The following is a 12,249-nucleotide window of genomic DNA, read 5'->3' on the forward strand; positions in this document are numbered from 1 at the left end:
CTGAAATCATTTGGCGAAGTGATTTGTAACTGTAATGCGGCCAAGACCTGCCTGGAACTACTTTAGCCGTGCGTTTGAATGCATCAGATTCAAGCATTCAACAGCTTTTCCGCACTGCGCTCGTTGTGTTCTGTCTTCTGACTTCTGGTTTGTATTTCCACAGCATGATTTATGAATAGGCTGAAAACCACTCGTTTTAAAATCTTCCTGGTCTCCTGCAAGTTTTTTATGTCATCCGCTTCAAACATTACAATGCTCATGATAACTTTCGTTAACTCTACAATAAGTAAATCGACTTCACCAGCGATGCCATAGAAATATAAAGAGCTACCGCAATAATGGCAGTTCAAAGACTAAATTCTAAAGATGGCTACATGTGCGCTTTCTCTGGCGCATAGTTTTATTATTGTCATGAATGAAGCATCATCAACAACAAAGCTATATGTGGAATTGTGGATCAATTATAATGAGCAGTAGGCTACCATAGAAATTGTGCCATTGTCATCTTGTATGTTCTGAATGTTTGTTCTCACAATTCTCAGCATTTTTCCTTTTAGCTTGGACAGACAAATCATTTTTTTAGAGAAAACATTGTGCCTGTCTCACTAGCAAAAACTTTTTTATATATACCTTGAATAGAAAATGCCTGCAAAGAAAATCACTTGAAACTTTTTTCTGGGTCATTTTTGTTTATTATGAATATCTGCTGCGTCTTAATCTTAGTTTAAAGTTTCCATTTATATACAAAAAAAGAAAAGAAAAAAAAGAAAAGAAAGTGCAGACAAACTATCTGTGCTATGATTGTTGAATTAAATTTAAATGCCATGTTCAAATAGAATTATAGACCTTTCTATATTTGTACAAAAAGTTTTGAAACCATTATTTTGTTTCTAAATGGTTTACATCACAATATGCGTTACATGCTGTTACTTTGGGGAGTAACCTTGAACTGGATAATCAAAAAAGAAGAAAATAATAATAATAATAATAATAATAATACACATGTTTATTATCCCTTTAGTTAAAGCACTTTAAAAGCAATAGCAACATTTTTCTTTTGTAAAACATGTAAACTATTTACTTCGTAATCGTATTGAACTACATGACATTTAGCTCAAAAACAACACCTTTTATATAACAACTAGACATTTAATCAAGTTTCATTAATGATTATAAAAAATACTTTCAAAATGTACTTCTGTTGTGCAGCTATTAATGTGAGAACAGAACCATCAACCTGTTTAAATGCCTCTGGTGAGTAGTGGGGTATTTTCACCAGAAACATTCACAAATCTAAAGATATAGTCTCTGCGCTAGTGTATAATATAATTAAATATGTGTTGCTTGCAATTAAATGTATTCCATCAGAATACACTAATAAAAACTATAGAATTTTTGGAGACTTACTGAATCAGTGGAGAAAGATGTTTTTAGCAGCCAGATGGTGTAGTTATGACATCTACCAGCAGGGGCTGACTGCATTGCTAATGCTAACTAACCAGACCAATGTATTAGCAGTGAAGCCCTCAGCTAGTTTTGAAGAAGACACCTGCATTTGACGAGGGAATCCGAGGCGTTTTATTGGCACATCGACACAGGTTTGTGTTAACAAAGAAGAACAAGATGTAAAGGCAACAGTGTTTGTTTGTTCTGAATCCTCTGTCACCCTCCAGATGTTAATAATGATCTGTACATGTCAGAGTTGTGCAAAATTCAAAGTGGAAGAATTGTATCCCTTTCCATTTTGGAGTGTGAATTTGAATCAAATTTTCCACAATCCATAGGAAGTTGAAATGCAGTGACAGGAAGATGAATTTGCTATCTATCTATCTATCTATCTATCTATCTATCTATCTATCTATCTATCTATCTATCTATCTATCTATCTATCTATCTATCACCTGTGAATAAAGTGTAATATAATGTAAATATTGCCGAAAATAATAAGAATATTACTTAATGATAGTGTGCAATGAGCATACATTTTAGAAATGTCAGACTGGATTGCTACAGTTTTTTGACTGTAACATTTTTGTTTCAGGTAATTTTGTTAAATATCCTTAAAGGTTACTGGAATATAGCATGTTATTAAAGTTAAACCTTTAAATATCACTTCTTTTAAAGCTTTTTCCCCCCTCAAAACTTTCAAACAAAGCTTAGTCAATCCAGTAATCAAAGTTTGTCTTGCCAACATTTGCTTTTCTGGTTAAAATGACAGGTTTTTGGATTTCTTTTGAATTCCAGTTATACTTCCTTACATTAACCTTCAAATTGCAATCCTGCACCCTGTTTGCTGCCATAATTCTAATTCAAGAATTAAACTGGAATTTAAAAGACAATCTCAATGCAATTCTGAATGGTGCACAACCCTGTTCCCTGTTTCTAAAGCTGATCAACAAACGGAAGTCGTACTCTTGATTTTTGCAATAAAATAAAGCTCTTGTCAAGGAAAGTCTGGAAGTCATGAAGAAGACTCAAAAGGTTCTTCATATCTCGCTACCTGCAACCACAGCTCTCCACCACCATGTCCTCGTACTGCTTGTACACCACATTATTGGCGGAATCGATGTACAGAATGCTGATAGGGCTGAGTCTGGTGGGGACGCAGCAGGTCGGTGGCGTGGACCTGGGATCCATGGAGTTCATGAGAGTCTGGATGATGGCGTGATTGGTAGGCTCCAAATGGGAGCGTATGGGAAAGTCGCAGACACCGTCGCAGTGGAAGGCCTCGTACTCCAGAGGAGCGATGATCCAGTCGTCCCAGCCCATTTCCTTAAAGTTGACGTGCAACTGCTTGCGGTTGCAACGCTGTTTGGTTTGGTTCTTGGGTGGTTTTTTCCCACGTGGCAACGGTGCCCGACGCATCCGACGCTGGGTGAAGAGGTACTCGTACACCGTCTTGTTGTCGTGACCTGAACGGGCTTTGATCTCGTTGTAAAAGAGCCCTCGCTTTTTTGTACGGCCGAACACCACAAAAAAGGCTTTCTCCTTGGTTTGCCTTCCCGCTCGGCCCAGGCCGAGTAATCGCAAGTCAAGCGGTCGGCCTTGATCCACGGCTTCCAGCTCAAAGCAAAGCTGAGGAGCGTTTCTGAAGTCTTTGAACCGTTTCCAGATGTCAAACACTTCCCAGTAAGGGGCGCTGTGAGGGTCGACGGGAAGAGTGTGCACCAGTAGGCCTCTGTGCTTACCTGACGCGCAGGTGTACAGTCTCAGAGCCACCGCGCGCTCAAACGTGGCCTTGCGAGAGTCCATGTGTTTCTTTCGGAGGATGCGCAGCTCTGCGCCCAACAGACCCTCCTTCTCCATTGAGCTGATGTTGAAGAGGTAGCGCTGGCGTCTCAGCAGGGGCGCTCGCTCGTCTGCAAAAGTTAAGGTCATAGGTCAATGAAAATAGACTTTGCATTGCTTTATTAGTTCCAGTTTATCTTGATTACATCCATATTAAAAGCCAAACACATACCAGCTATACCGTTTTAACATGTACAATGGTAATACCATGTTTTTGCACACGGTGTCAGAGTGATAAATTTGTTTTTTTTTGGACGTACAATGCCATTACCATTATTTTTGGACACAATGTCATGTTTTTTTTTTTTACATTTACTATATGATTGATTTACCATTGTAATACCATGTTTTTGCACAAGACAATCAAGGTAATACTGTGGTTTTGTGGAAATATTTAATGGTAATAGCATAGAGAATTGGAAGATATGCATTTATAAAGTAGTAAAATGATCCATCACTTTGAGCTTTTCTAAGAGCACCACAGTTAAGCTTCTCCACTATCAAAGCTCACATATTGTGATTGTGTGTGTGTTTGTGTTTCAGGTAAACCCTACATTATTATTGGGACAATATTTTTGGTCCCCATGAGGAAAACGGCTTATAAATCATACTAAGTAATGTTTTTTGAATATTTGTACAGTGTTTGTACATGTCTATGGAAAGTCCCCATAAAACATGGAAACTCAATGTATGTGTGTGTGTGTGTGTGTGTGTGTGTGTGTGTGTGTGTGTGTGTGAGAGTGAGAGCTCACTTTCTCTCTGCATGCAATGCAATATGAACGCAGTGCATAATAAAAATCAAAAGGTTTCATTTTATCCAAGAACAGTTTGCTTTCAAAAGACTATTAAAACCAGACGAACTCGGCCTAGAGACCACAACATACTGTAAACACAGCATTATTATCAACCTGCAGCTATTTACCAGTGTGCCTACCACCGTGACATATGGCTTTCACTAACATAGGCTGAAAAAAACCACACATCTGAAGCACATGGAGAGAGGGGCAGAGAGAGTGCAACTGATTAGTGCTGTGTGTGTGTGTGTGTGTGTGTGTGTGTGTGTGTGTGTGTGTGTGTGTGTGTGTGTGTGTGTGTGTCGGCGTAAATTACACTGATGTTGAAAGACATGATGTGCTGTGGCTTTTTAAACTTAGAGAAATAGTTAATCCAAAACTGGAATTTCTGCCACAATTAACTCACCTTCATGTCGATCCAAACCTGTAGGACTTTTTTTCTTCACAAAAGGAGATGTTTAGCAGAATGTTCCAGGCTGCTCTTTTCCATACAATGAAAAAAAATCTCCTTTTGTGCTCCACAGAAGAAGTCTTACAGGTTTAAAACAACATGAGGGTGAGTAAATGATCTTTTTTAGGGAAACTTTCCCTGTAGGTGAGAAAGGAAGAGAGATGCATGCATTTATTGCTCAAAGTCTACAGAGGATGTGGTAACTATAAATCTGCAAAGGGTATTTCACACAGCATAAACTAAAACCATTTAAAGCTTCTGAGGAGTCAACCTTGCAGCTACAGAAAGCAGGGCCATTTAAATGCTGTTTTAAACAGATTTACTTAGAAAAAATAAAAACATATTGAGGCCACCTACTTGTAACCGGCCCAGGAGTTTATTTACTTTAAGCAGAGGTCCATCAAAAGTCTTATGCCAGATGCATATTGACACAGTTGGTTTGGGTCAGAGACCCAGATAAAAAAAGAAAAGAAAAAAAAATGTATTGTGTAGATTTAGTGTGTAGTGCGATACTAAGCAGAAATAAGACGTTTTAAAAATGTATATCCATGACTTTTCTTTTGTATATACAGAAAAGGACAATTTAGCGTAAATGCGGTAGACTTATGACGGGTAGTTGACGTGACATTTCAAGCAGTCACAGCAGCATCCTGCCATTTGACAGGCTACAATTCATCTAAATCAAACATTTTCCTTTCTAATGTTTTGTGCCATTGTCGTACATACACTTTTTATTAGTTCATATTAATCTAAATGGGATTAAATAAAATAATTCACACTGCAAGATGATTTAATAGCACTCCAAAAGCTAAAAAGTAATTAAAATGGTATAGTAACCTTTAATATACACATACCTTTATGCATTCAAATAACTTTTAACTTACAATCTTGACCGGGGCTGTGTCACGCTTCCTACGCAAATAAATATTTTAGGGGATGTTTTTTTTTCAGTTTCTGTAGACACACAGTAAAAGTGTTGACTACAAAAAAGCTGAAATATTTCACCATTTGTCACCGTTTATATATATATATATATATATATATATATATATATATATATATATATATATATATATATATATATATATATATATATATATATAATTACATTGACTCTAATAACAGGCCATGTCGTCACAGTATATGGGGTAAGTTGTCACATTTGGAACCTGCTAGGCTGCTATAAAATAACTTTATGGGCTTTTCAGCACATTTTAAATAGTTAATTTAGTATGAAAAAAAATAAATAAAAAAAATCATGAAACCACATGAAAAAAATAAATCATTGTTTTGGGTCACTTTAAATGCAATTAATAAAACAGAAAGGTAACAACCTTCTCCAATAAACCAATGTGACTTCACTGTGTTCATTCGTTTACCTAACAGCTATAGCAGAACTACAGTAGTACAGGATACATTTTTTGTAATTTACAACATAACTCTCTAATGCAAACCAGTTTAAATATGTATACCATACCTTGTCCTCTATCTACAAAGCTGGTGATGGTATTGGCCATCCCAGCCTCGTGCAGGAGACTAGTATTGACCTCTCCGCTGGTCAGTGACCAGTACAGGGACAGCATGTAGTCATGGGGCGTCACTAAAGGGTGTTTGGGTTCCTCACTGTCCTCCAGTTTTACTGCGCCTTTCGCTCTCAGATGGGCTGGTGCTGGTGCGATGCTTTTCATCACGCCAGGATTGAGCTGACCGGCCCTGATTGCAGCTGGCGCTTTAGAAACTCCTTTATTGTGTCCCGTTTGGTGCTGGATGCTGGAAGAGGATGCGACTCTCGCCGCATCCTTGGGTACCCAAGAGCGCGCGGCCTCCCTGCGCCCTAAACTCACAGGTACCGAGGCGCGAGCCGGGATAGTCTCGGACTTTATCAGAGGTGGACCAGCCCGGATGCGAGAGATCTTCGCGTTGTCAGAGGGCTTAACGAGCGTCGTCCCGTTGCGCGCCACCGGTAACCGCGGATTGGGTTTGGCCGCTCCGGTGCCCCTGTGACCGGCCACGCCGGTGAGGGAGAGCGCGTGCGGGATGAAGACCAGGTATAACAGAGTCCAGAAGCCCAGTAAAAGAGGGAGACTAGTCAGAACTTTCATCCTCTGATCTTCCTCTGAGTTTCGGTGATGGAGAAATGACCAACAGCTCTTGGCGAACTACCATGAACGGGTTTGGAGAGGTACAAATGAAGCTTTGGAAACGTCTGATCGATTACTCTGCGCAAACCATTGCCATGTGCCCCTCTCTTCAGAACCATAGTGATCCAGCTCTGTCGGAGTGGAGATCCAAGAGTAGGTGCAAAAGCGCAGTGTCTCTCGTTGAAGTCCAGCGGTTCTGCTTGATATCTTGTAAGAGACTTGTTTCAAATCCCATTTTTTTTTCCAAGAGGGAAGGATGGCGTAATGCGCTCTCTCCCTCACTCTCTCTTTCTTTCTCGGAGTTTGAAAATGGTCCAGTGAAAACAGCACGCACACACAGAAACCTGCAGGTGCTTAAGTTGTGCGCAAACCTGAGCGCAGGAATTGGAAACGGAATTCCAACGCAAACTGGCTTAATTACTCTCTGATGTCATGCATGCTGTCCAGATTTATTCAAGTGCAATATTTCTTCTTACAGCATGAGTCACTGAATACATAAAACCAAAAGCTTTGCATTAGGTCACCAGAATAAATCCTCAGTTTATGAGCCATAGGTCAGAATTGATATGCAAATGAACCATGCATTATACATGACTTGATAAGCAAACCAAGAGTGCAAATGCTATTAAACTTCATGGATCCTTATTAAAAAAAATTATAGATTTTGATTTAACTGAATGTGATTGAAACGTGTTTTGTCAAGTAACCAAAAAATGTAATAAGACAGAATCTGCCGTTGGCTACTACATTAGGTTAACGGAGTCTGGTTTTTAAGACTCAAATTGTTGCATGTTTTCACTTTTTTAAAATGTACTGTAAAACAAAAAAAGAAAGAAAATAAATGTAGGCTACTAACTTTATATTATGTATTGCATATTTAATTAAATTACATTTATAAATGTAATATAGTTTCTGTCTTTTGTATAGTATATTTCAAATAAATAAGTAAATATTGATTTGAGTTAGCTACTAAGTATACTGTCTGATCAGAGTAATGTATAAGTAGTGCAATTTTCATTGACCACTAAAAGATCAAATGAGGTGACCGGATTTAGTTGCCACATCATCTAAATATCACACTGGTGTAAGGTCAGAGGTCACAAGACACATTTTAAGTTTTGGGAGGTAGAAACTGGCAATGCACTCGGGTTCTTCTCAACCTCGACCATACATTCGTATTTGAGACCTGTGGAGAAACCGTTTATTTCCTCAAGTTAAATATATGGACTATTGGTAACGCTATGTTAGACACCCACACAGACCATTCCAATCCTTTCTGAACATTGAAAAAAAAAAAAAAAAACACACACACAAAAACCCACCTCCGTAGACAAACAGACGAGGGAATGAAGAGTTGTGGATTACGCAGGTGAAGCTCAGGATACACACACACATAAACATGCTCATCCAGGGGTGAAAACCTCAGCGCTGGCCAGCTCATAACAGTGAACGCAGCACATTTCCAACTGTCCGAGGTGTGTGCAGCGTCTCAGGATGTTTTCAGAAGGACGGAGGACACATGGCCTGTGGTTTTCCCCACACCACAGTGGCATGGATCACCAGGAACATTTCTTTTGTGTGAATATACAGTCTAAAGACTACTAGTGAAAATGATTCCATTTTACATTTTTCTTATTTAATACAAATGTTCTCATTACAAAGCACACAAGTATATAGAGTAAAACACAATTATATATAGTTGAATTGAAAATAATGGCATGCATTTATAATTTGGAACTCTCGCATTGTGTTCCGACCTTTTTCTTTTTCCTGAAAATCGTATTGTTATCGCATTGGACTAAAACTTACTGACTTTGATCACACAGGGTATAACAACTCTCCCAAAAACTAAAATCATTTTTTGTACTTTCCCCCCCACCTTGTTTCCTTTATCTCTTTTTTGAAACTGATTGATTGTAGGCCTCATCGATCTGAGCTTATGCACCTCAGCTTTTGAGAGGAATAAGCTTGAGTGAACTTTTGGATTTAAACACTGAGTTACATAAGTTCAGATCAATGAGGCTTACAATCAATCAGTTCCAAAAAAAAGAAACACAAAACCTGTTCTATTTGAAAGAAAACAAGTTTACAAAAAGACTGAACCCAATATATAGTGATAAAATAGCAAAATGAGGGATTTCCAAGCGATTTAAAAGGCTGGGACCCCACCGTACGGCTTTGACCCCCTTCACATTCCCCCAAATTGCCATGCTACGCTGGTATCTTTGTGCAGAGAAATGTGCTGTCGAGGTGTTAGTCGTTGCAAAACCACAGAAATGTCTCAGGTGCAGTCGTGGACAAACGAAATAAAAGGGGCTCTTGTTCTGGAGGAGTTTTGACATTCTGCTAATAATCATGTGGTCTCAACTCCTGTGCTTGCCTATCAACAAACCCTTTTCCATTCTTTTTTTAAAAGATTTCATTCATTTCGTCAATGACTTTTCTAGGTAATCACAATTTAAAAGTTCTCTTATATGGACTTCAGGGACCCTATAGGCCTATAATAGCCTATCTATGATGTTTTCACTGCAGCTTGTTCACCTTGTGTTCCTGAAAGGGTTTGGGCCACACGGAGCGTGATACAATGCCGCCTTCACGTGCTATCGGAATTATCGTGAATACGAGTTTCCTATTCGGAAATTGGACATGAACCGATGAACGACCTCTCAAGTCGTATTTACTACTGGGAAACTCGGAGATAATTTTGATACTCGAGTTCCCGAGTTGGGCATGCCATCATCTTTAAACATGGCGGAGGGGAGAAAGATTGCTGTGACTGGTATGCTTTATTAGTTTTTTCTACAACAGCCGTTTTGTCAGTAAAGTAGTCCATATTTACATATTTGAATAACCATTTGATATGTTTTATACACCGCGAAAATATGTATTCGACTGAAATTCCATTATTGTCAGAAAGCTAGATAGCACGATGAATATGGTAGTCAAAGAATGAGAGACGCTACATTTTATTCAAAGTTAAATATCTTCAACACATTTGGCTTTAAAAAGGCAAGACTAAACCTGATGTCCTTCATGATTTGTGTTATTTCAGACAGAAAAGCACTTGAACGCGACGAACTCGTAATCACGACATCAGAAGTAGGAAATAGGAAATTTCCGATAGCACGTGAATAATCGAGTTGCTGCCTTGTACAGTGTATGTTTGCTGCCTGAAAAGTTTTTCACAATAACAGCCTGAAAAAAAGTGCAACATTGCCCTCTTTTGGACAATTCCGGGAAATACGTTTAGAAAAACAAAAAAGATCAAACTATATAGGTTACTACATGAGCCGTTGGATTTTAATTCATTTTCTGTGGGGGTTTAAATGCTTTTAAAAACTAAATAAAATAATAATTTATACGAAATTTAATTTGTTTTATTAATTTCAATAAAAGAATCCAGAATGGGTAAAACAGGGGCAGATTGGGAGCCGTTGCTTTGTTTGTAATTACTGATAGTTACATTTTCCATTAATTGTTAAATAATAGTTTCATTAAAAAAGGCACAAAAATCAATAGAAGTATAATAAAAGTGATCTATGTAACTAGAGCAAAATATTTCCAATCTTCTGAAGCCTTGATTACTTTGTGAGAAACAGATTGACAGTTTGTCATTCACTGAATATCCTCAAAAACTACCATGCACAAAATAGCTTGGACTAGGCCTATATTTTTGGTCTGAATTTGTAAATAATGTAAGAATATACCAAAAAAAAAAAAAAAAAAAAAAATCCTTTAAGAAAGTCTTTTTATGATTGATATATTCTGAAAAAAGAAGCAAACCCATAAAAGATCTAAAAGGACAAGGATTTGTAATGTCTAAACCAAATCAGCAGGTGGCGGTAGTTTGGAGCTTTTCAAATGCTCTCCACCCATACTTCTCTACTATTAAGTATAGGCGTACATTGAATACTAGCGTACATCTACATATTACAAAAGTAAAGAGATGCATTATTTTATGAGATTTGCCTGCCTTGCATTTAAGATGCACATGGCACCAACATCCTTGTAAGATGAAATGGTTCAGCCTTTTTCTTTATTTGCTTTTCTTGTTTACTTTCCTTGTCTGACTTGGTTCCTCATATAGACCAGAAACTGAATATTATCATATACACGCCTCTCTGATACACAGGTTGTAATGCATCCTCAGAACATGCCGCTATTTTAAAAGACTTGATCAGGTTTGCATTAGCAAAATAGTATAATAAAGTGTGTGTGTGTGTGTGTGTGTGTGTGTGTGTTGTGAGTTATGATTCACCATCTTATACTTACATTTTAGTGACAACTACCCCTGTTCAATCCACAGTAAATGTAAGGGTTATTTTAAAGAGATCGTCACAAACGGCTGTTTCTTTTGCTCCACCTCTTGTGTAAACAAACCCAGGCTGTAGTTGAAAGTGAAAAGGCACCATTCATCTTCCAATAGCATGGCGTAATAGGCCTACCTGAGAGTTTGAACACTTTCCAGAACGTTCCACAGACTTGTTTTTCTGATACGCATTCAAATATCTATAGCAGAAAACGTGTGTGTGTGTTAATGATGAAACTGTTCCTTGTGCTATGAGGAAGAAGAAAAAAAAAAAACTTCCTTGTCTAGTTGTCCATTCAACATGTGACCGCAGGCTTGTTGTTTTTTCTCAACAGATAAAAGATTAAATGGGAAACTCGTCATGGAAACATTAAAATTTGCATCTTATTTTCAAAAAGCATTAAGAGATTTGGTTACACTACAACATCACCAGATAGGCTATAATAAACCATAAGATAAATTCCCCATGCAGGTCATGTAATTATATCTGTGAAATATGAGTGATTAATCTGCTGTTAACCAAACAGGTTTCAATTGGTTTTCCGATATGTCTCAACCATCTGTTTGTACTGAAAATATGTCATTTCCCATGACTTGTTCAGGTATATAGACAGAAAGTGGGCATGTGTTCAACACACCCTGTCATTAACAATTATAATGCTGCATCGTCATACACACACACAGGGCCTAAAACTAACTTTTTACCACTCCTGCCAATAGCCAGTGAAAATTTACAGGCCATAAACATTTTTTACCAGCCATGCAACATAAATGGAATCCTTATTAAAGTTACAAAAGTTATTCAGTCAAGAGCAGTGATTTTTCTTTGTTTGGTTAAAATTAAAAACACAAATGGCAGACGGTTTATTAGGCTGCTGTCATTTTAAGAGCTAATGCACGAATCCAATATACTGATACACATGCGTTTTTCTCAACTGTTCACGTTCACTTAAGACGTAACTGACTATGTTTACGAGGCTACTCGCCAAGACAGGTATTTTTGACATAATTCTGTTTGAACATGTCTGTTCAAGCACAAGAAGACGCGAAAGAGAACTCAATTCAGTATTTGCAGTGTGTGAGATGCAGATTTCTGGGCGCGCGCTTCGGATGTGTGCATTCAACTTCCCACACAGTGCGAGAGAAACGAATCGAGTTCCCCCTTCGTGTCTTCTTGCGCTTTTGTGGCGATTTTTGGATTCATACAAATGTTACCATTGTGTAATGTTGGCGACTGACACGGTTTCAGAATTTTTTACTCGCATT

The 12,249-nt window shown here is 38.0% G+C and overlaps 1 protein-coding gene across 2 annotated transcripts; it reads right to left on the reverse strand.

Annotated features, from left to right (window-relative positions):
- Positions 1-682: 682 nt before the first annotated feature.
- Positions 683-11,108, reverse strand: gdf5 (growth differentiation factor 5). 2 transcript variants are annotated; one of them, XM_084426918.1, is made up of 3 exons: positions 7,997-11,108; positions 6,011-7,161; positions 683-3,359 (listed from the first exon to the last, which is right to left on the reverse strand). In XM_084426918.1, exons 2-3 carry the CDS (start codon positions 6,633-6,635, stop codon positions 2,497-2,499), a joined length of 1,488 nt encoding a protein of 495 aa, XP_084283044.1. In that variant the 5' UTR covers positions 6,636-7,161; positions 7,997-11,108; the 3' UTR covers positions 683-2,496. The 2 variants fall into 2 exon arrangements, with proteins under 2 accessions (XP_084283044.1, XP_084283045.1); XM_084426919.1 differs by lacking the exon at positions 7,997-11,108 and having other exon boundaries at positions 6,011-7,478.
- Positions 11,109-12,249: the final 1,141 nt, after the last annotated feature.

This window comes from Rutilus rutilus, assembly GCF_951802725.1.
Source record: "Rutilus rutilus genome assembly, chromosome: 12".
Classification (NCBI taxonomy): domain Eukaryota; kingdom Metazoa; phylum Chordata; class Actinopteri; order Cypriniformes; family Leuciscidae; genus Rutilus; species Rutilus rutilus.